A 23,255-nucleotide genomic window follows, 5' to 3' on the forward strand; every position below is an offset into this window, starting at 1 on the left:
TAATTTGATGTTATGCCTGTTTTTGATGTGCACGATGCCTCCTGTCATTTAAAGGCCGCTTAGTAAAGCGATGCTATTCTGATGCTTTAGGCTACAATCTGTCTAAGAGTTGCCACCATAGCGAGTGATAAAAATGCGTACCAGTGCTGGAAATTAGAAAAGTAATCAAATGTAATCAGTTACATTACTTTATTAAAGTAACTGAAATAGTTAAACTACTTGTTACATTTTAAATAGGGTAACTTGTAATCTGTAACCTATTACATTTCCAAAGTAACCCTCTCAACACTGGTTATAGTTAGGGAAGGGGTTATAGGTGGACTTACATGCTTAAAAAAACACATACATTTTTGTACGATTCACATAAATTCATTTGAAATCGGCATCTCCTAAAATACTTAGTTTTTCGTCTGAGATTTGGTTGTGTTATCTATGTCTTTAAAGGTTCAGTCACATTTACTGTTGCTCGACGAATTTTCATGCTCATTGCTCAAAGTCAGCGAAAACGTTCGCCACACATATTTCAGTCATGTTCAACTTGGTCATGTAAATTAGCTGCACTAACCAACAGAACACTGATTGGTTTAGAAGTGACTTTATGCACGAGCTATGCTTCATACATCTCTAAGCTATTAACAATGAACAATGGACATTTATTGCATGCAGAAATTTAACTAATGTGACTGGACGTCAAGGGACTGTAAAGCGTCATGGCATCTTCAGTGATTGTGACAAATTGTTGCAACATTTCTTAAACCTGTAATTATCTTCCTTAAAACAAATTAGGCACTTAAGAAGTGTTTTGCTTCCATGAATAAGCTCCAGTTCCATACTCACTTCAGCCTTGTTTAAAGTGCACACTAGGTCTTTAATTACAACAGCTGATTCCCCAGGTTCTCATCAAGGCGTCTGATTACATTTCAGGTCAACAGATTACGGAACCACTTATGAGAAACTCAATGAAAAGGTGGGCTTGAAGACCATCCTCAGCTATCTGTACGTCAGCCCCAACAACAAGCGCAAGGTAAGATTTATGGCGTTTGTTTCCTCTGTCTGGTACACCTACACATTGTTAGTCTTCATGATGTCTCTTTTACGAAGATGTCAAAACAGTTTTCAAGGTGATTATTTTTATGTGCGTGCGTAGCTCAAACCCCCTGCTCATTTATGACCGCTAACCGCGTTGGAAGGATTCCACAGGTCTTCTTCTTGGCTCAGCGCGCTGTTGGCTAATTTATCCTCTAGTAGTATTTACTAACCTCTCCAGATTTTTATGAGATCAATGCATTTTAAAGATTCACTGGCTACAGCACGCAGTTTTCACTTGGAAGATATAGTTAGCATTCAAAGCAAAACACATTCATATCATTAATATTGATAAGGCTGCTTTTTTTTTTTTATATATATATTTTTTTACTTTGAGGTCTAATGAATTATGAACCGGATGAAAAGAGATTCATAAATTGCTAGTGTTTTAATCAAAGCCATGACAAAAAGTCTGGTATTTATGGCTTGAGGCTTGGGAATTTGCTTTGACAGTACAAGCTATCTTTCTCCATCGTCCTTTTTAAACCTCCTTTATTTTTTACTTGTTTACTTTTTTATTTATCAAGAAGAGTAATTTATTACTTAATTGTGGCTATCAGTCAGTTAATTATGGCCATTAATGAAGATGGAACACACTTTCAGTAGTTAGTGTTGGGGAAGCTACTATAAGACTGTAGTGTGCTAAGCTACAGTACATGCTAGTCATGAACTTCTATAAGGTTTTTAATTTCAATAAAATTTAAGTATCTATAATTGTATCTTGTCATATATATATATTATTACAGTGACCGGGAGGAGACATGTTCGGTTCGCTTAGATTTCACATTAACTCGTGGGAAAGTGATAGTATGTTGTGGCTATTTTTTTTGAAGTAACGACATCCTTATGTCGTGGACACACAATGTGAAGTTGTGGCCTATGTTTTTTTCTTATGGCCACTTCTTATGTTGAGGGAATGACATCCTTTTCTCATGGCCATGAGTTTAATCCATAAACAAACCTGCGTGGCTATAGCGTAACATATAACGGGAATGGACATGTTCGGTTTACTTAATGGGTATTATTAATAAATTAACATTTCCAGGTATCCCATGTCTGATATGCAAACATTTTTGTAAGAAAAATATCCATAATTAAAACTTTATGATCTATAATCACTGGCTTCCGGCACCGGCCTTACGGGCGTTCAGGAGAGAGTTGAGTTCCTGCGGAAGGGTGACCTCTGACCGCTACGCTTCAAAAGGGATTTATAAACCCACTGCCGTCGTATGGATTGCTTTTATGATGGATGGATGAGCTTTTTTGAGCTTCAAAAACTCTATTATCATTGTATAACTTTAATAATAGTTTATATTATTATATAACTCACTAATCAATGCCAAATACAAAGCTGGGAAGACCCAGAATGTTATTTAATATAATCATGGGATATTTTCATTTTTGTTTAAACGATTCCTTTAATTACTCGCTAACACTTCTGCTCAGTCTTGTTCATATCAGTGTGTTGTTAAGATGCAGGAGCTGTGGCTTCGTGGCACTCAATCATAATGTAATAATCTGGGATGTTTTTCTAACAGATCAATTTTGTTTTGCCTACAGTTGTGGGTGCCTATTTAGGGATTCATATTTCCCAGCAGTTCTGAACCAGCAGATTTAATTACACTGTGTCTAGACGGCATCTCTACCACCAACACGCACAAATGTCATCAACATCTGCTCAACACTGTGCTGTATTGTTCATCCACTTTGAATGCCAACGGTTAATCTTTTTCTTCAGCAAAATAGCAAACTTGTACACCAGAGGAGGAGAGAAGAACCCATTGGAAATGTCCTTTCCTTCTCTAAGTGCTTAATTTTCCAACCAGTAATGAAGGCGGAACCCAAGTTCACATTAAATAGCTACTCTCAATTCCAATGACATTATAAAACCAGGCCTGGGTCGTAATTAAAGGCTCTACTGTAAACATAATAAAAGCTTTGGGTCTAATAGAATAGTCAACATCCATTCGTCTGCTTTTACATTAACATGTAATGTGGGACGGCTTTTTATATCAAACCAGGAATGATTATCCTTGAATGTGAATGGTGAATGGCTGGTCAGTGCAGTACATCACAAAGGGCCTTAATGAGTAGTGTGGAGTGGATAGTAGAGCTTTAATAATCCGTTAATGCCATTTGATTGTGTTCTTGAGGATGCAATGGAACATATTCAACATAGAGAACAAAGCAAGGACATTTAGAAATATAGTATTTGCATAGTATATATGTAGAGTTGGTTTTTTTTTTTCACTTTCTATTGACAGAATAGTCAAAGGTTTTGCTCAGTGTGTTGGGAGCTTGTGCCAACTAGACTATGGGGTTACACTTTATTCCGTTGGTCCACTTTAGACACTCCACTAACTATTGGCTCCAACTTTGTTTTCTTAGTACATACTAAGGTTCCTAAATCCATTAGGTTCAGTTTTAAGGAAGCATGGAGTGTCTTTTTATTTTTATTATGCAGATGACACCTGAATCTATTTGACTTTGAAACATAATAACAAGAAAGGTTTAGAAACCTTGCTTGCAAATTTAGCCAATTGAAGATCTTGGATGTCTTTACACTTCAATGAGACCAAGATTGAAGCAATTGTTTTGGGGCCCTCTCTGTATAAAAAAAATAAAAAATAAAATTGTTGGAAACTTAATTCCTACAGTACCTCAATCTGACTGGAAAATTTGGGAGTTATTTTTGATTCCTGTAGTAATAATAGTAAATGATTCATGATTTCATTCAACTAACCCCAAACCAAACCAAACCCTATTCCTAATCCTAACCCTACAGTAAGTACATGTAGTTAATTTATATTGCTCAATACTTAAATATAATTACAATGTAACAAGGATACCTTAAAATAATTCCTTGTTTTAAGCATAAAGTCACTTAATTTTGATAAATTTGTCAAAAAACAAGACTTTATATCTTATGTCATTTTGCTTCTCAATTAAATGTATCCCGATTTACGAATGTTTAGATATTTTACTGAATAAATTGAAAATCAGTTTTTGCCATGTTTGTGTTGACGTGTCAATAGTCAATCAAACTTAAGTAGACTTACTTTACTGGCCTGATAGGATGTACAGTTACATGAAGCCTACATGTCTAAGTTGTCTATAATAAGGACATACTGTAGATCATTAGAATAGCTTTTTTCACATACATTTAATCCAGTCTGTAAAGAAATGTCTCTTCTTAAGTTATCAGAGTAAGATAAAGTCACATCAATCAAGAGTCATTTCTTTTGGTAATGAGTGATTTGAGTCTAACTCTAAGTCACGAGTCTTGATCTACATCTGTTCTAAACGTAATATTAAATGACTAAATGAGATGACTTGAGCATACCTAAATCAGTCCATTGAAGAGCCTGAATATAATTGGAGGATTAACAATCAGTTGTGGATCTTGTGGTGCCGGTGCCAACATGTCATGTGGGTAATTCCTCCAAGGCAATGGAAATCAAGCAGACATTTAAATGAGAAAAATGAGCAATGCCAAAAATGCTTTGTAGCGAATATGAAATTTACTCCAAATGAAATTGCTATTATATGCTGCCCTGAAATAGCCGTACTCTTCGGGAGAATGATTTTATTTTATTATACATTTCACAAGAAAATTTCTCATTCTCATTTGAGTGGCTTTTAGGAAGGTATTACAGGGTGTGACAAATTTAATTAAGGCATCAACAAATACCGAAATATACCAAATTCTGTTCCGGTGGCAAACTTGTTACTGCTAAATTATGTTTTGCAAGCTCCTATACCTCAAAGATTATATGAAGTCAGAGTGTAATGAGATGGAGAAAATTAATTCACCCTGTAGAATTGACTGTCATATTGGGCTAAAATATCTAAAAGGGTTAGGATAATTAAACTAGAGAGGTAGAAGCCAAACCACGGTGCGGTAGTTTTGAGCATGTGTGCGCCACAGGGAAAAGGTAAATGCACAGCAGAAAGTGCAGCCACAGCAGATTGTAGACGGGAGAGGAAAATCAAACGGCGGCAGTGCCAAAACCCTTGAAGAGAAGCGGTCAGCGTGGTGGGAGACCGGCGGGGAGAGAGAACAAGAGACACACAAAGACTAACATTGAATTCAACTTGTGATTGCTGTATTTTAGATACTGTATCACATTTTGTGGTTTGAAAGGTGACTATTCAAAGGAATTGGATTATGTCCATTGGATATTTTACAAATAAACTAGTGCTGTCAATCGATTATAAAAATTAACTGGGTTAATCACTTGTTTTTTTCTGTGATTAAAAACACTGAAGTCTTTAATATATTTCATAAGGTAATCATTTCACAGTTAGTCTCCAAATTAATATAGAGACAACATAAAAACAGTATATTTTAAATACTTGTTTAATGGCATCTCTTTATGAATAAAGGCCAGTATCACTGATTCTAATACAGCGATTGATGTCTCCATGACATTTTTTTTAAAACATTAATTATAGCCATTCGACATTACAGTATAATTGAAAGCTTTCAATTTTTTAAACATTAATTAGGCTTCCAAAAATATAACAACTTTTAATTTAAGTGAACTTATAACAATCCTCACATAAACCCAAAATAAATGTCATATTTACCTGTGCCCTTTCTGTCTAACAGGAAGGAAATACAGAAATTGAATAAAGTTTTCAAACAGTCTGCACTGCATAAATTACAAAATAAATCTAGATTAATCCTTATTAAAGCTAAAAAAGTTCTTTAGTCAAGAGCAGTGAGTGATTTTCTCTGTTTCATTTGTTCTTTGATTAACATTAATGACAGACAGCATTAGTGGCTGCTGTCACTTTAAGGCTTGCCGCTGCTGCACGTGGATCTCACTCACGTCTCATTTTCTCACACGTTCATTTCAGACTTTATTTAATTAATTTAAGACTGCTCTTATGAGGATACTGGACAAAATGGAAATTTTGACATAATTGTGTGTTATTGTTCGTTCAAGCTTGAAAGAAAACTAAAAATCACTGGCAACCAATTGGGAGACTTTAAAATTGGAGTAATATGTTCACGTTTACAGACCCCAGTTAATAATTCTGTAAAACAAGTCAAAAATATGCACTGAAATTTGACATTTTGAAGATGTACGAATGTATGTATGAATGCTCCAAGGACAGTGTCATAGATTTTTCCCTAAACCTAACTATCTGGGTTGTCTCCAATCGACATTCCCTGGGTTGTCTCCAATCGACATTCCCTTTCTATTCTAAGTCTACCTGGGTTGTCTCCAATCGACATTCCCTGGGTTGTCTCCAATCGACATTCCCTTTCTATTCTAAGTCTACCTGGGTTGTCTCCAAACGACATTCCCTGGGTTGTCTCCAATCAACATTCCCTTTCTATTCTAAGTCTACCTGGGTTGTCTCCAATCGACATTCCCTGGGTTGTCTCCAATTGACATTCCCTAACGTCTCCAATCGACGCTTAATAAATAGTCTACCTAACTAACTTGCTTCCCTAACTAGCTTTCTTCCTGCGCAGGAATAATCGACAAACAAACCTTAGCAAATGTCCTTTAAATGCTTTAATCACGGCTGGATGATCTCTCGAGCAGTTCTCATAGAATCTTCACCAAGAAGCAAGGCCGGAGGATCTCAGACAAATTCCATTGAGACTCCCACATATCAACTCGAATACAACAGTTATTATAGAATAAGGAGGTATGGCAAAAATGTCATGCTGCATTACATAATTTCCCCACAATTTGATTGGTTTTCATAGACAAACCCTTCTGTTACCAGGTAAAGCAAACTTTGTTTTAATGATTACTTCGTTGTTAATCACAAGGTTCAAATGTAGTCATCTGTCTAGTTTCAGTTCCCAAATGTTTTATTTATACACTCACACAACCAAAGTAAAAGGGGTATGGCAAAAATACAACATCCAAAAACACAGGACAGAACATTTTAGTACATTGTTGGGTTTCAAAGTGTTATCATGTTAGGCCTAAAGGAAGTAAGGTTAGATGTTAGAAACATGGTTAGTTTAATGTACAGTTTACTATTTTATCTATTAAAAATCTACCACAACAGCTAATTGCAACTTCAACCTGTGAGCAACTGAACAGATATAGCACAATATTTCTCACTGTTATGATACTTTTATGGTGCTTTTGTTTCCTTTCTGAAACTTTAAAGCTCTAGTCACCATTCATTGTGCGGTACATTGCTCAAAACTGTGCTCTGCAGAAGAAAAACAAATAGGTTTAGGCATGATTGACGAGTAAATTATGACAGAATTAGCATTTTTTCGGGTTATAGTTGCTAAATACATTTACTTGTAGCCTAAAATTATCAATTAAAATTTGTGATAAATTAAATACATGTATTAAAGTGTCTTAATTAATCTTTTCTTCGAAGAGATGCCCTTTCAACATGATTATATTGCGTTTTGCTTTTCTTCTGCGATTAAAAAAAGTTATGACCTCACGAGAATAGCAAAACCTACCTACACACACACAGACAAAACCCCACTGTTAAATAATGAAAGGTAAAAATGTGTTGACAGTCTGTTCTACTCTAGTGCCCCAGCCTGTAATTGTTATCACGAGGGACCTTTCATTCAGATGAGAGTGCGCGAACTGTCTCTTCACAAAGTGAATTTTCAGCTTTTTATTTAATAACTCTCTATTGGCCTGCAAAAAAACCTATTTTGCACTGTCATATGAGTCACATTTGAAGTTTAACAGCATACATGTGTGGTTGTGTGCAGTTGTGTATGTTTGTCTCTGTTTAAAACTATCTGCGCTTTATGAGTGTGAAATTACAATAACTAGCAGGTACTGTAAACAGAGTTGTTTGCACTCTGTCCCTCACAAAAAAAAAGAGCACATTTTAGAAAGTAAAACATCAACATTAAACACCCACTTGTCAGTAGTAGCCTACACCACACAAACAGACTGTCGGAAATGAAGGGCTGATAGTGACCTCATGATAAACTGTGATAGCTGATGGCTAAGGCGGTTAGCGTCACTAAACCAAGGTTGAGATTCAGATAACTTGTGTAGGTTTCTCTCTAGGCTTTTAGCATTTGCTGTTGTTGACGCTAGGGGTGGAATGAGAGTGCTAATTATACCGTAGTGTGTATTGTCTTCTAATGTAGCAAGAGTGTCTGTTAGCATTGCAACAACTTTAGCATCATAAACCAGATGAATACTGCAAAGTCGTGAAGAAACTAAAGTAACAGCGGTTCTGAAACAAGACATACAATTCAGATAGATGCTAATGCACTGTTAATTCATGACTCACTTTGTAAGAACTGAAACTGTAGCAGTTTTTGTCTGCCTCTAAAATGAAAACACATTATATAGGTGGGCTTTTCAGTTGGTGTCTGGTGGTGTGGGCAGCTCTGATGGCATGAGATCTGCAGGGGAAACAGTCACTGATTGGGCGGAAGCAAATGTCCTAACTGAGAAATAAATAAATACGAACATCTGTTAGCCCTCAGGCATAATTTCAAAACGCATGCAATGAGTAGAGAGAGAACAGAGAGGTGATAAAAACAGGGTTGAGAGAGAGAGAGTGAGAGAGAGAGAAAGATGTACAGTCGTTTGCACACTTTGGCAGTTTGATGAAATGAACAACTTTGAGAAAAGGTTTCTTTTATTTAATAACTCATTTATTATTTATTTTATTATTAATGAGGATGATCACCATGCGTCCTTAGTAATGAGCATAAGAATCTTAGGACAGCTTTATTTTATCTTAGTTCAAAGTATTATTTGGCACATGTCCCACACAGTGCTGGCAATACAATTTGTTTGATAAATGCTTTCATGCATGTGCTGTTATGCTGTAAAACATTTTGTTTTGATGTTTCCCGGTATTTTAGACCAAATATTGGCATATTATATTATATTATATTATATTATATTATATTATATTATATTATATTATATTATATTATTCTCCATGATTAAAAGAAACATTGTATTTTTTGACTGTTAATACATTAATACATGATGATATATATAAAAAAATTAAATAAACTATTTTTATTTATAACATAGATGTTTCATTGATGATTCTACTTAACTTATTTAGTTAACTAATGGTAACAACTGGAACCTTATTGTAAAGTGTTCCCACTATCCCTTTAAATCATGCTAAAATGTCAATATTTTTGCACCATGTATTCAGATTGCTTTAACATGGTCACCTGATTCCCAGAATATCAAAATGGTAAGAGTGGCCACTCAACGCCATGTTCAGCCAAAATGTGCTAAATAACCTCCTCTCTTCTGCTTTCCCTTCCTCCTGCCTCAAATCGTCGCTTGTTAGCTCGGCTCTTCGTCAGACTCTCAATCACACACGAGACCTTTGCTTCGTTTGCTCGGGCCGGCGCCTGACATTTCTCATTCTCATATGAAGACTTCATATTTTCCCTCGTTGGTGGAAGTCACTGCCTCCCTGACCTTTCTCTTTCCCAAGCTTTAATTAGGCTCATCTTGCCTGACCAGCTCCCCAATTCCACCCCGGCTCGGCTTTATCCCCCTCGCCCCGCTGACAAGCTTGTATGGTCGCGTATGTGTCTTTGGAAAGATAATTGCCAGATAACAGGGGTTGATCTTTTTGGGGGAAGACTTGTACTCATGTTTTCATGTAGAGGGGGAGCATGAAAGGATATGCACATGCAAAGAGAATAAAAGATGAAAAACGTACATGAAAGTATATTATAGGCAAAAGTCTTGTGTCAAAGCTAACGATTTCCACTATGAAAGATAAATGCTTTCTTTCTGCCTTGGCATTAATTTCTTCATTCTTTCATTTCATACTATCACTTGTTATTTGACAATTCACAGTTTTGTGTAGTATGCATGTACTGAGTGTACTGTTAAAGGGGACCTTTTCACTTTTGCATGGTGTTTGAACATATGTCTGTCGGCATACTGGGCTCAATCACCCTATAATGGTAAAAATCCACCCACTCCTTTTTTAAAATCCCCATAAATCATAAACAGTGTTTTAGGCCACATCCACACGAAGCCAGAGCTTTCCCTATCCGATATTTTTTTTCCCCGTTAACATATTTGTTTTCGTAAACACGGCGTCGTCTCAAGAAATATCTGCGTACACACGAAATCACTGAAACCGACTCAAAACGATGTAGTATACATGCCAGACCAGTATGTGGCGCTGTAATTCTGCCACAGACATACACTAAAAACGGAGAAGAAGACTTAAAGCATGCGCATAAACCTTGCACGCTGTATACTATGGCTGTATACAACAATAATATTAGGCACAGTAGCTTCTTTTTTTCTTTTCTTTTTTCTTTTTTCTTTTTTAAACAAGAACTTTGTTGAACAATATGAAAAACCATAAATGTAGTTGCTGTGACTTAACGGTGTCTGACTAGTTGACACTTGTGATGACATCATCGTTTCACAAAATGTACGGATTGGCCGTACACACAAAAACGCAAGGGCGGCGTTTTCAGATTTATCCACCTTGGGACCCGGTTTCAAAAAATAGCGGTTTCAGTCTCCGAAAACGCCGGATCCGTGTGGATGAAACGCCAATACGATAAAAAATGTATACGTATACAGCGAAACGCGTCTCCGTGTGGACAGGCCCTTAGAATAAGACATTTTCAATTTCAATGCAATGTGACGTAACATTGCACAGGCCCCGCCCACTACTGCAGACGTTCTCTGCCCTATTAGCATAGACCCCGCCCTGAGTGAGCTGTACACAGTCCACTCTGTTTATCTCCTTGCCATAGCGAGGGATAGTTCACCCAAAAATGAAAATTACCCAATGGTTTACTCACCCTCAAGCCTTAGGTGTATATGACTTTCTTCTTTCAGATTAATATAATCAGTTTTATTTAAAAGGATGAGGTTTTGAAGCCCAAAAAAGTGCATCCATCCATGATAAAAAGTAAATCCATGTGTCTTTGGGGGGTTAATAAAGACCTTCTGAAGAAAAGCGATGCATTTTTGTAAGAAAAACTTTATCAACTAAAATAAGTAGCTTCCGACAGACGGCCGTATGCATCGATTTACGGCGAAAGAGTAAACCTTGACCTGACGCATGACGCATTGGCGAACACGGAAGAGCAGAGGATAGAGCAAAACAAAACACCGGTATATTAATCTCATCCACAAATTAGAAGTCTAAAATGACTATTTTTAAAGAGAAATCTCGGAGGAGCTTGACTTTGTTGCCCAGCCCTGTTTGTTTGAACCGCGAGAGGCGTCAAAGCTTACGCTACTCCTACATCCTACGTCATGCATCGTCAAGTGTTACTCTTTTGGCCTAAGTCGACTTGCCTAGGCTCCGATTTTATTCTTCTGAAAGAAGGAAGTCATATAAGGCTTGAGGGTGAGTAAATCATGGGTAATTAAAAATGTTGGGTGAACTATTCCTTTAACACCAGCATTCAAGAAAGAAATTAATTCTTATTAAAGCTTCTAAAGTTATTCAATCAAGAGCAGTGAGTGATTTTATGTTTTTCTTTTGTTGATTGATTCATATTAACAGCATATATAGCAGTAGGTACTGTATATTACGCTGCTGTCACTTTAATACACAGATCTAATATACACGTGATTCACACACATAACCAACTGTTTATGTGAACTTTGTGTGTTTTTGACAGAATTTTTTGTGTATTTGACAGTTTAAGCGCAATAATACGTGAAAGAAAACTTAGTGTAATACTCACGGGACGCACCGTCTGAAATCCAGCTTTCTGTGCACGTGCTTCGGATGTGTGCACTCAGAAAACCATATGTATAAGAAGTTTAGACTGATAGATATGCATGCAGATAATAATATTTCATGATGAAGAAGAACTGCAATGTCATGTGAGCGTGACCGCTATAGAGATGATAATCAAAACCAAACAGATGTTTTAGTTTTTGGCAGAGTATAAGAGGCAAGCCCTCTTCTTGAAAGTGTTGTGGGGAGCAGCAGCTCATTTGCATTTAAAGATGCATGCACGAAAACGTACTCGGTTACTAACGTAACCTCGGTTCTCTCTAGAGAGGAAACGAGTACTGCGTAAATCTTACGCTAGGGGAAAATCTCTTTTCCGCGAGATACTGAAGCCAAAAAATTATCCTTAATTTTGAAATAATGTAAAACGCGTTGCGGCAGCATGCAGACACAGGCGAGACGGCTTGTGCGCCTATTGGATGCCCTGCGGCAACTGCAGCAGCCTATCGATAAGGCCCACTCGTGACGTCAGCTCCAATGGGGGCGCTTCGCGCCCAATACGTCACGTCCCGCCAGAATGGGCGTGGTCTAGGGCTATAAACATAGCTTCGAGAGGCTAGCTCACTGGTTTTTCATCGCCGAAGCGAACCAGAGCGTGTGCAGGCACGGCAAGATACGCAGTACTCGTTTCCTCTCTAGAGAGAACCGAGGTTACGTTAGTAACCGAGTACGTTCTCTTACGAGAGGTACTCTCGTACTGCGTAAATCTTACGCTAGGGGAAACAGTGTAAAACGCCGTGCATGCTAAGATCCAGCACCAAAGTCCCAAGGGCAAGTGCCCGGGCTCATATAGTACATGATCATAATGGACTCACAGAGAGCCCAGGAAAGAGTGGCTAGAATAGCATCATTCCTGTAATAATATAACATCTTATAAGGAGCAGTTATACTGATGATGTGTCGTACAGTCAGGGCGACCCCCGGCCTGGACTGACGAATATAGTGGGTCTTACACACTGCCCATAGAGCTGCGCGATCCAACAGCGAGCATTTGCTCAAGCAGTTTCAGTATTCTGGCCCGAACACATCAGGGCAGACAGTACCGATTTTAGACCGAAAGCAGCTTAGCCTGCAAGGCGGGAACCTCTAGGTTATAAAACCTTATAAATGTAGACGGGGAGGCCCAGCCTGCCGCCATACAGATATCTTGCAAGGCAATCCCACTAGACCAAGCCCACGACGAGGCCACGCCTCTCGTGGAGTGTGCTCTGACTCCAAATGGGCACTGTAAGCCCTTAGAGGTATAAGCCAGCGCTATAGCATCAACTATCCAACTGGATAGGCTCTGTTTCGACACGGCAAGTCCCTTAGAACGTCCGTAGAGTGAAAACAAAGAGCTGCTCTGTCTGTCTGAAAACAGACGTGCGAGACACATAAGCTCTTAATGCTCTGACTGGGCAAAGGAAGCTTGCGTCTCCTTCCTCGTCAGAGACCGGTAAGGCTGACAGGGAATGACCTGCGCCCTAAACGGTGTGTTGAGGGATTTTGGAACATAACCGTGCTTAGGTTTGAGTATAACTCTTGAGTCATTAGGCCCAAACTCCATACACGTCGCGCTTACTGAGAGCGCGTGTAAGTCCCCTGTGCGCTTCACTGAAGCGAGAGCCAGAAGAAACACTGTCTTGAAAGAAAGGTGTTTAAGATCAATCGTCTGTAAAGGCTCGAATGGGTCACCTTTCATGGCTTCCAGCACTGTAGAAAGGTTCCATACAGGGACTGAGGGAGGCCTGGGAGGATTCAGTCTCTTAGCTCCTCTAAGGAAGACGATGACTAAATCGTTCCTTCCTACTGACTGACCCAGCGTTGTTTTTGAGAACGCTGCTATGGCCGCCACATACACTTTGAGCGTGGAAGGGGTCCTGCCCTTGTCCAACAGCTCTTGTAGGAAGGAGAGAACCTCCGTCACCCCACAGTCTAGGGGCGACACGCCACGAGCTGTGCATCAGCTGGAGAACACTGACCATTTTGAGGAATAGAGACGTCGCATAGACGGAGCTCTAGCCTGCGTGATCGTGTTTAACACTCCGCTTGGGGAGGTCAGCGGGTACCCGTTGATGGCCCAAACATGAAGGGACCACAGCTCTGGGCGCGGATGCCAAAACGAGCCCTTGGCCTGAGAGAGGAGGTCCCTCCTCACTGGCACTGGCCATGGGGCAGTGCTTGCTAGCTGCATCAGAACTGGGAACCAGGGTTGGTTTTTCCAGAACGGCGCTACGAGTAGCACTGAGCATCCTTCTCTGATCCGTTCTATCACCTGAGGCAGGAGAAAGACGGGAGGAAAGGCATAGAGCGGGCGGCGGGGCCATACGTGAGCCAGCGCGTCCCTGCTCTTGGAGAAAAATTCCAGACAGTGAGCGTTTTCTTGAGACGCGAACAGGTCTACTTCCGCTCTGCCGAATTTCTTCCACAGCAGCTGGACTGTCTGTGGGTGTAGAGGCCATTCGCCTGTCGGAACATTGTTTCTGGACAGTCTGTCCGGTCCTACGTTCAGGAGCCCTGGCACATGCGCTGCTCTCGGTGAGAGCAGGTTGCGCTGAGCCCACACCAGGAGGCGTTCTGTCAGCCTGTGCAGGTTTCGGGACCTGAGGCCGCCCTGGCGATTTATGTAGGACACCACTGACATGTTGTCCGAGCGGACCAGGACGTGGTGTCCTCGTATTTAGGGACAAAAACGCGTCAGTGCGTTGTCTACTGCCAACATTTCGAGGCAGTTTATGTGTAGAAGCTTCTCCCGTTCTGACCATTGGCCGAAGAACGGTCTGCCCTTGAGCAGTGCTCCCCATCCCAAGGTGGAGGCGTCCGTAGACACTACCTTCACACTCGAGGAAGTCCCCAGGCTAACACCTGATTGGTACAAGTCGTTTGCTTTCCCAGGTTTCAGAGCTGCGATGCATTTCTGATTGACCTTGAGACGAAGCAGACCGGAAGCCCACGCTCGGCGCGGTACTCGCGCTTTCAGCCAGAACTGTAGCGGGCGCATGCGAAGCAAGCCCAACTGAAGTACTGATGATGCTGAGGCCATGAGACCTAGCATCCTCTGAAATTTCTTGAGCGGGACAGATGCGCCGCAGCGGAAAGAGCTGGCTGCGCGCTGAATGTCTAGTACGCGCTCTGGTGACAGTCGCGCTATCATAGACAGCGAGTCCAGTTCTGTGCCCAGAAAAGATATTATCTGTCTGGGAGACAGAGAACTCTTCGCCCAATTGACCCAGATTCTCGAGGTGATCGAGCAAAATGGTCCTGTGCTCTATGAGCACCGAGTGAGATTGAGCTAGAATCAGCCAATCGTCCAAGTAGTTCAATACTCGCATGCCCTGTAGTCTGAGGGGTGCGAGCGGCTAGAGACAAGCCGAACGGTAGGACTGAGCACTGATATGCCTGGCCCTCGAAGGCGAATCTCAAACGTCGCCTGTGACATGACGCTATTTGTATTTGAAAATATGCGTCTTTCAGATCTATTGACACAAACCAATCTCCTCGGCGAATGTGCGTGAGGGTTTTTCTGGTCGTGAGCATTCCGAACTGTTGCTTCGCAAGCACTCTGTTCAGTTGCCTTAGATCTAGTATGGGTCTGAGACCCCCGTCTTTTTTCAGTACCAGGAAGTATCTGCTGTATAGCCCTCCTTCACTCTGAGCTTGAGATAAAGGCTCTATGGCCCCTTTGCTCAACAGTTTCAAAATTTCGGCTCGAAGTAGGTGGTGCTACTTCTGTTTTTACCGTAGCTTCGACGTGCGTCACATAGCGACGAGGGCGTCGGCGAAACTGTAGCGAATAGCCTCTTTCTATAATGTCTAGCACCCACTTCAAAACCCCCGGGTAGCCTTGCCCATGCATCTGCACGAATGGCTAGGGGCTGAATGCGGAGCGCGCTCTGGTCGCTCAGCGACAGAGGGGCTTCGGTGTGCTGTAACATAAGCGTCGCGCTTCGAGGCAGGGGGCGCGCTGATAACAGCGGGCAGATTGCCCGCGCTCGACTCCTTTGCGGTGGTCAACCGAGAGGGGAGGGCTGGGCGAGTCCCGTAGGACCTGTCATGTCTATGTGTGAATGTGGGCGCGGGATAGCGGGCACATTTACAACACTGAGAGCATTGTCCGCCTGAGCAGAGCGAATGCACGTTGGTTTTGTTTTTACAGAAACCTTGAGATATGCGGAACGTAGTGTTTGTGGGCACTGGGCAGTGGGCACATTTACCACGTTTAATGCGCAATCGACCTGGGTCGATTTCATGTGCGCGAGCCCTGTGTGACGGGCTGTGTTTGTGTGTAGGAATTTCGTCTACATTCGTAACACCATCGGCCGTGGCCGGGACACCAGAAAATACACTCTTATGGGATTTATCTGGGTAGCCGTAAAAGCGGCGTTTGTGTGCAGGCAAGCGGGCTATTTCGCCGACTTGTTTACTGCAGAATACACTGGAACAGTCGCATTTACTGGAACTGAACGAGCGAGAAGTTGCAATAGAAACAGAAAGCGTCAACATGCTGGCGTTTGTTTGCAGGCGTGCGTGTATTACAGCAGGCTTGTTCACTGCAATATTGACATTTCCAGTCGTCTGAACTTCAGAGGCGGAAACCATAGAAACAGAGTTTGGGTGCAGGCGAACGGGTTGTACCACCCGCTCGTTGGCTGCAAAATACACATCTGCAGTCGCCTTTTCAGGGAACTGCCAGAGCGAGAATTGACGGCAAAAAGTGTGTTTTGCCGGTAGACCCGGCATTCGACTGCGGGTCTCTCGCGTGAAAATCTGACGATCTACCACTGGACCACAGAGGAAGACACATAGACATTCAGTAGCGCGAGTATTATCAAAGAGCGTCAACATACTGGCGTTTGTTTGCAGGCGTGCGTGCAAAACAACAGGCTCGCTCACTGCAATATTGACATTTCCAGTCACCTGAACTTAAGAGGGGAATGAGAAATGTGTCAGGAGTGGAGGTCGGCCCGGCCGCAGCGGGGCTAAAAACACCCTTTTCTCCTTTCGCCAGTGACGCACGGGAACCATAGAAACGGTGTTTGGGTGCAGGCGAGCGGGTTGTACAGCGCGCTCGTTGGCTGCAAAATGCACATCTGCAGTCGCCTTTCAGGGAACTGACAGAGCGAAGCATTGGCGGCATAATATATCTGCCGTTAGACCGGGATTCGAACCCCGGTCCCTCGTGCGAAAAACCTAAGATTCCGCCACTGAGCCACAGGGGGGGAACACAAAGGTGTATAGATGCATGAGCATATAAGAGAGCGTCAACATGTTTTCTTCGGCGTTTGCTTGCAAGCGTGCGTGTTACAACAGGCTCGTTTGCTGCAATATTGATATTTCCAGTCGCCTAATCAGGGAACTGAGTTGTCTTTTCGCCGGTGAGTGACGCGTGAATGGGGCGCAAGGGCAGGGTAGCTTTCTTGTAACGTAAAGAAAAACTAACCCCGATCGTCCGCTTCCAGCCTCCCTTGTGAACGGCGCAGTTTGCGCGGCTCGAACAGAGGGAGAGAGAAAGCTAGCCCCGTGACCGTCCGCTCCTGACATCCCCTGTGAACGGCGCGGTTTGCGCGGCTCGAACAGAGGGAGAGCAGGTATCATCCCCCAAGCAGGCAAGGCAAGCGGGCGCACCGGCGAGCTTTGCGGGTTGGGGGGGGCGGAGGAGCAGTCTCGGAGAAGGATGCCAGGTGAGTCCTCAGAGTCACCAGGCAGTAACTGGCTCGCAGTGAGGGCGGTCGCCGTCAGCGAGCGCGAGCGCGAGAGCTGCGTGATCCTCAGGAAAGGGGCGTCTTGAAAAAGACACCCGGCTCTTTTAGTGCAATGAGAGTGTGTGTCGCGGCTGCGAGCACACACACATACACAAAACACAGTAGCAGAGAAAGGATATAACGCCGGATAGCGCAGCAGGAAGGCGACTGAAGGCGGCGCGGCCAGCGGCTTCAGAGTGTCGACTCGTCCCGCTGAAAGGCTTTTTCAGACGGCGCGGCTTCTCTCCGGATCCAGCGATGCGAGAGCTTCGCTGAAGAGATGAAAAATCAGTGAGCTAGCCTCTCGAAGCTATGTTTATAGCCCTAGACCACGCCCATTCTGGCGGGACGTGACGTATTGGGCGCGAAGCGCCCCCATTGGAGCTGACGTCACGAGTGGGCCTTATCGATAGGCTGCTGCAGTTGCCGCAGGGCAGCCAATAGGCGCACAAGCCGCGCCTGTGTCTGCATGCTGCCGCAACGCGTTTTACATTATTTCAAAATTAAGGATATTTTTTTGGCTTCAGTATCTCGCGGAAAAGAGATTTTCCCCTAGCGTAAGATTTACGCAGTACGAGAGTACCTCTCGTAAGAGAACAGCATATTTTTCCTTATACTCAAAATTAGGCATTTACAACATGGTATAATAAATGATCTGTGGGGAATTTTGAGCTGAAACTTCAGACACATTCTGGGGACACCTGAGACTTATATTACATCTTGAAAAAAAGGGGCATAGTAGGTCCCCTTTAAAGTTGGAGTGTTTCGATAATTTTAAATGCGAGCGCTGGAATGCTTGAGTCATAATCAGTTTTGCCTGTCGCCTGGCAACCCCATGAGTCCCATCTACTCCCTTAAAGACAGCCCTAAAACTGAGCCATCAGCAAAATATTTCCTTCAGAGCAAGAGATTGTCTCTCCTAAGATAAAGATTTCAACATTTAGCTGATTTTCTTCGTGTTTTTAATCGCCCTGACCTTCAGCAACAGCAGTAAACTGCACATACAGCGTCTCAGCCACTAGATGGTGGTTATTCTTCAGTGTGGTGAACAGAGGTTTATGTGGCAAGTATATGCTTGTGAAGAGGGAGGGTGTGTGACACTGAGTTACTGCTTTTTTTGTACTAATGAGGGGAAAACGGTGTATTTTCATTTATATTAAATGTCTATAGAGCAGTATTTAATAAATGCATGTAACATGTTGTATTGACAATACTTATTATAATGATCACTTCATCCATGTTTTTTTATTTTTTATTTTATTTTATGTTTTGACCTTGAAATGTTTCAGCAAAATGTCAGAACTGGTGAAAACAACAGACTTCTCCCTAATGACATATGCAGGACTTCTCCAATCGTTAAGTGTGCTTAAACTCCACCCACATTTAAAAATCCAATCAACAACTGATGGATAGAAGTCCCTGCGCTACATTTTTAAATCTTTTTCGATTATACGTTTCACTCAGATGTACCACAATACAGAAAAAATCTGTCGCTATACTTCCGTTTCATTGCAACTTTAAATTAACATCAAGTTGAGAATTTCAAACTAGAGAGATAAAATGTATAAACTGACTCTATGGAACATATGGGGCCCTATCTTGCACCCAGCGCAATTGACTTTGTACACCGATGCATGTATCATTCCTATTTTGCACTTTTCCCTCCACAGACGCACATCGGTAAGTTAGGAAATACACTTGCGCTCCCGGGGGCGGTTCAGCGCAAAGAGGAGGCGTGCTCCGGCGCAAACGTTCCATCATGCTATTTTGCAGGTTTAGAAAACAATTGCGCCACTAACCAGGAAAAAATAGTTTCAAGTCAGTGGCGCGTTGCTCATGTTATTCATATGCTATTTTAAGGGCGCATGCTTGACCATAATCAATGTAGCGTGTGCACAACGCGCATACACTTTGATTCTCTCATCTACACAGATGCAGCAGTTTTCATTTTTGCAAATCATACATTATTACGATAGATAGATAGATAGATAGATAGATAGATAGATAGATAGATAGATAGATAGATAGATAGATAGATAGATAGATAGATAGATAGATAGACAATTTATTATAAAAGCATACATCTAACTTACACATTTACCCAAATTATCATACGCCTGTTTAACCGAAGTTAATCTGGGTGGGTTTCTCCATCCCCAATGTCCCTGACGAGAACGTTGCTCTCCTCGGCTGTGAACCGCTGCTGGCGTGCGCCTGGCAAATCCGCCGTTATAATAGGAATCCGCTTTAGAACAAGCGTGCCTGCTCTTAAAGGGAATGTGAGATGACGCTCTGATTGGTTTATTTCACGTTACGCCCAAACCACACCTATGAATAATGAAGCTACTTCAGACCAACCCCTTTTAGATTTGCGCCGGGCGCAAGAGGCATTTATCTCGCCGGGAAAATAGCAACAGCGCCGGAGATCCGCCCACAAAGTTACTTGCGCTTTGCGCTTGACACTTGCGTTTCAGATCGTTAAAATAGGGCCCATTGCCTCTCATTAGTGATTCTAAACCATTTAGATTTGTTCTCATAACTTTAGATACTTTTACTGAATCATTCAAGAAAATTAAATTTTATTTTATATTACTGTATTGTATTTATTTATTTTTATTATTAGTAGTAGTATTTATTTATTTTTTTGCCAATCAACTGAGCCTTAAATGCCATGAGGCAGATTGATTCATATTATAATGTTATAATAACTGATCACCAGAAAACATCTATATATTATACATTGTATATTTATGATTTTTATTTAATCAGAACACACTGTGTTCATTAAGAGCCTCTTAATGAAAATGTGTACTTGAAAAGATAGTTCACTTAAATTAAATTTATGAAAATCATTATCATCATTTAGAAGACATTTTATAAGAAAATATTTTGTTTTGTCCAAACAATGAATACATTTTTTATATATATATATATATATATTTTTTTTTTATATTAGTGTATACCACAGAAGAAAGAAAGACATACAAGTTTGCGATGACGTGAGGGTGAATTAATTTTTGGGTGAATTATCCCTTTAAGGACAAGAGAAGGAAAATGTATTGAGATTCTTTTAATGTTGTTCAGAGCTGAAACACATAGCTACTACAGTATCTTTCTCCCACAAACACACACACTCCTCTCCAATGACCGGCCCGTATAACCCAGCACCTCATTCTCCCAAAACAACCTTAAATAACAGCACCTTGGATGTTTTGTGAACACCTTGAGCACTCACCTGGGACCCGACACAGCATTTCACCCTAATTGGTCAGTTCTCCTGTGAGCAAACAATAGCCTTGGTTAATAAGGCAATATGGACGAGTTCACCACCTGCATCCCTAATAAGAGCAGAAAAAACAAAAACAACACAGCTCTGAGTTCAGGGAGCACATTCAGTCCTCATCTCTGGCATCAGCAAGGAAGCAAAAGTGACTTACCTCTCAGTCGTTCCTGAGCTGGATGAGGAATAAAAATGCAGCCCACCTGTGCAAACAAAGACTGTTGGAGAGATGTGTGTGTGTGTGTGTCATGAAAACATAAGCGTAAGCACTGAAAGGGCAAACAGCTTGGTTTACAGTTTTTTTAATGATGTTTAGTCATCAGTGAGAGTTAGGGTGACCACCATCAAACAAACCAAATGTGGGACGATTACTAAGTTTGGGTGGGACATGTTACCAACACTAAAACATAACCTGAAACTGTTATATAATGTCTATAAACACTGGCTACCTCAGTTGCTGTGATTTTATCAACCTGGCATTCCCCCTTGGATATAAGGTACGATTCCATTGACTGGACGTTTCTTTCTGTTGTTCCTTTTTCTTGTGTGATTCACATGTGCTGTGACTCCTAACGTGATGTTCCTCCATGTGAAATAGAAAAGCTGCTTTTACACAGACTGCAAAACCCTCTTTCGGTATCCCCTTCTATGGCCTATGTTCTAGCCCAGTCTTTACTAAAAGAACATTTTATCTTTTTTGTTGTCATTATGTCCCCTTGTAACATTTTAATTTACCGAATCATCCATTTGTTTTCTGACAGGGAACACAAGGAACGAATCACCGCTCCACAGACAGCCGTCACAACCTATAGTGACTGCGTTTACCCCTTTCTTTTCAACCATTGGATAGGATTTAGAAAAACAGTTGTTGTATTTGTTCTTCTGACGAAGCGCTGTTAAATATAGGTGAAAAACTACGCTGCAAAAAGAACAAATAAAATGCTTTCTTAAAAAGGCAAAATAACGCATGCACGTTTTCTTAATATGATAATTAAAAACCAACAGACTGATGAAAATGCGGGACATTTTCTCAATATGCGATGTGCGGGACAAAGGGTGAAAATGCAGTGCGGCACAACGCAAACCAGTGTGTGCTAGTGTGTTTTGCGTGTGTGTTTTCATTCTCTTAAATAAGGACTATAAAGCCCGACTGTGCAAGCTTGTGTACACAGTTTTAATGAGACTTCATTTTCATCTGATCACAAATTCAATAACCATAGATTGACTGTCCTCACGGTCAATGATGTTATAATAGCATTCACTATCTATGGTGCTGTGTTGCCTTATGGCAACATGATTTTTTCTTTGACTTTCTAAAAAAAAAAAAAAATTTATTAACACATTTTATTTCCACACTTTATTTCTAAGACTTTCCTTTTTAAATGTTTGCTAATAAATATATTTCTGGATAATTAAAACATGTTTGTTTATTCTTTAAATAAACGCAAGAATTAAGAATCCGTTCTCTTATTTTAGTAAATTGTGGCCACGATTTACTAATTCATTCACTCGTTTTACTTAAATCATGGCCACACGATTTATTAATTTGTTCCCTTGTTTTAGTAAATTGTGTCCATGTTGAACTAATTAATTCCTTCATTTTGATTTAGCCTATTTAAAGGGATACTTCACCTCTGGAAAGATGAATGTGTATTTAAAATAGGTCATTTATGTAGAAGAAATGTGAAATTATTTTTGAATTTGGAGCTTTCTAGACTGAGAAAAGCCAGAAAATGTATTTTTTGGCTTATGTGGATGAAAGACAACAACTCCCAGAATGCACTTGCTTCGCTGCCCTACGAGGCCACTCCCAAGCCACGCCTACCGGTAAGAGAGCGCAGTTGAAAACAACAAGGCTAGGCTACTAGTGAGACTCCGTGACGAGTTTGCCCGGTATTTCGAGATCGCCCAAAATGTCCAGGATTCGGCTTTTGCGTTCTACAGTCGCCATTCATTGTGTTTACTGTGGCGAGCAGGACGAGGCTGACGGCCGCGGGAGAACGGTGCGAGGCCGGTGGCGTGATTACTGAGACGCACCGGTCTCCTAAGTTATCTCTCACGGAGGAGCGGGAATTTTCTTAGCAATGTTAAAACGCACATCAACCGATCACTTGTTTAGCGTTCATGTAAACACTACATTCAGATTCACCAATCGGAATGAATTCAGTTAGATTGAAACAAAAGGTGTGCATGTAAACAATGAATGGCGACTGCAGAAACCAAAAGCCGAATCCCGGACATTTTGGACGATCTCGACGGCCGGACATGTCCGGGAAAAAGAGGATGGTAACCCCTAATACTCAGCTTTCTCCTACTACTCAGCTTTCTCCACAGAACAAGAGCCTGCTAGCTTAGCTTCCAAAGAAAGACGGCTGATACTATGTGTACATTCTGTGAGTGAGATCCCTCCCTCTATGGGCGGGTTGAAAACATGCGGGACA

At 41.4% G+C, this 23,255-nt stretch overlaps 1 protein-coding gene across 5 annotated transcripts in view; it reads left to right on the forward strand.

Annotated features, from left to right (window-relative positions):
• Positions 1 to 23,255, forward strand: part of sorcs1 (sortilin-related VPS10 domain containing receptor 1) — a 216,814-nt gene that overhangs the window by 123,977 nt on the left and 69,582 nt on the right. For all 5 annotated transcript variants that reach the window (XR_014204231.1, XM_082163349.1, XM_082163351.1 and 2 more), the window contains one exon: positions 925 to 1,024. Coding sequence is in view for 4 of the 5 variants with exons in the window: in XM_082163349.1 (XP_082019475.1) it covers positions 925 to 1,024 (100 nt within the window). In the remaining variant the exon portion in view is untranslated. The remainder of the gene's footprint in view (positions 1 to 924; positions 1,025 to 23,255) is intronic.

This window comes from Leuciscus leuciscus (genome assembly GCF_965113295.1).
Source record: "Leuciscus leuciscus genome assembly, chromosome: 3".
In the NCBI taxonomy this organism is placed as follows: Eukaryota; Metazoa; Chordata; class Actinopteri; order Cypriniformes; family Leuciscidae; genus Leuciscus; species Leuciscus leuciscus.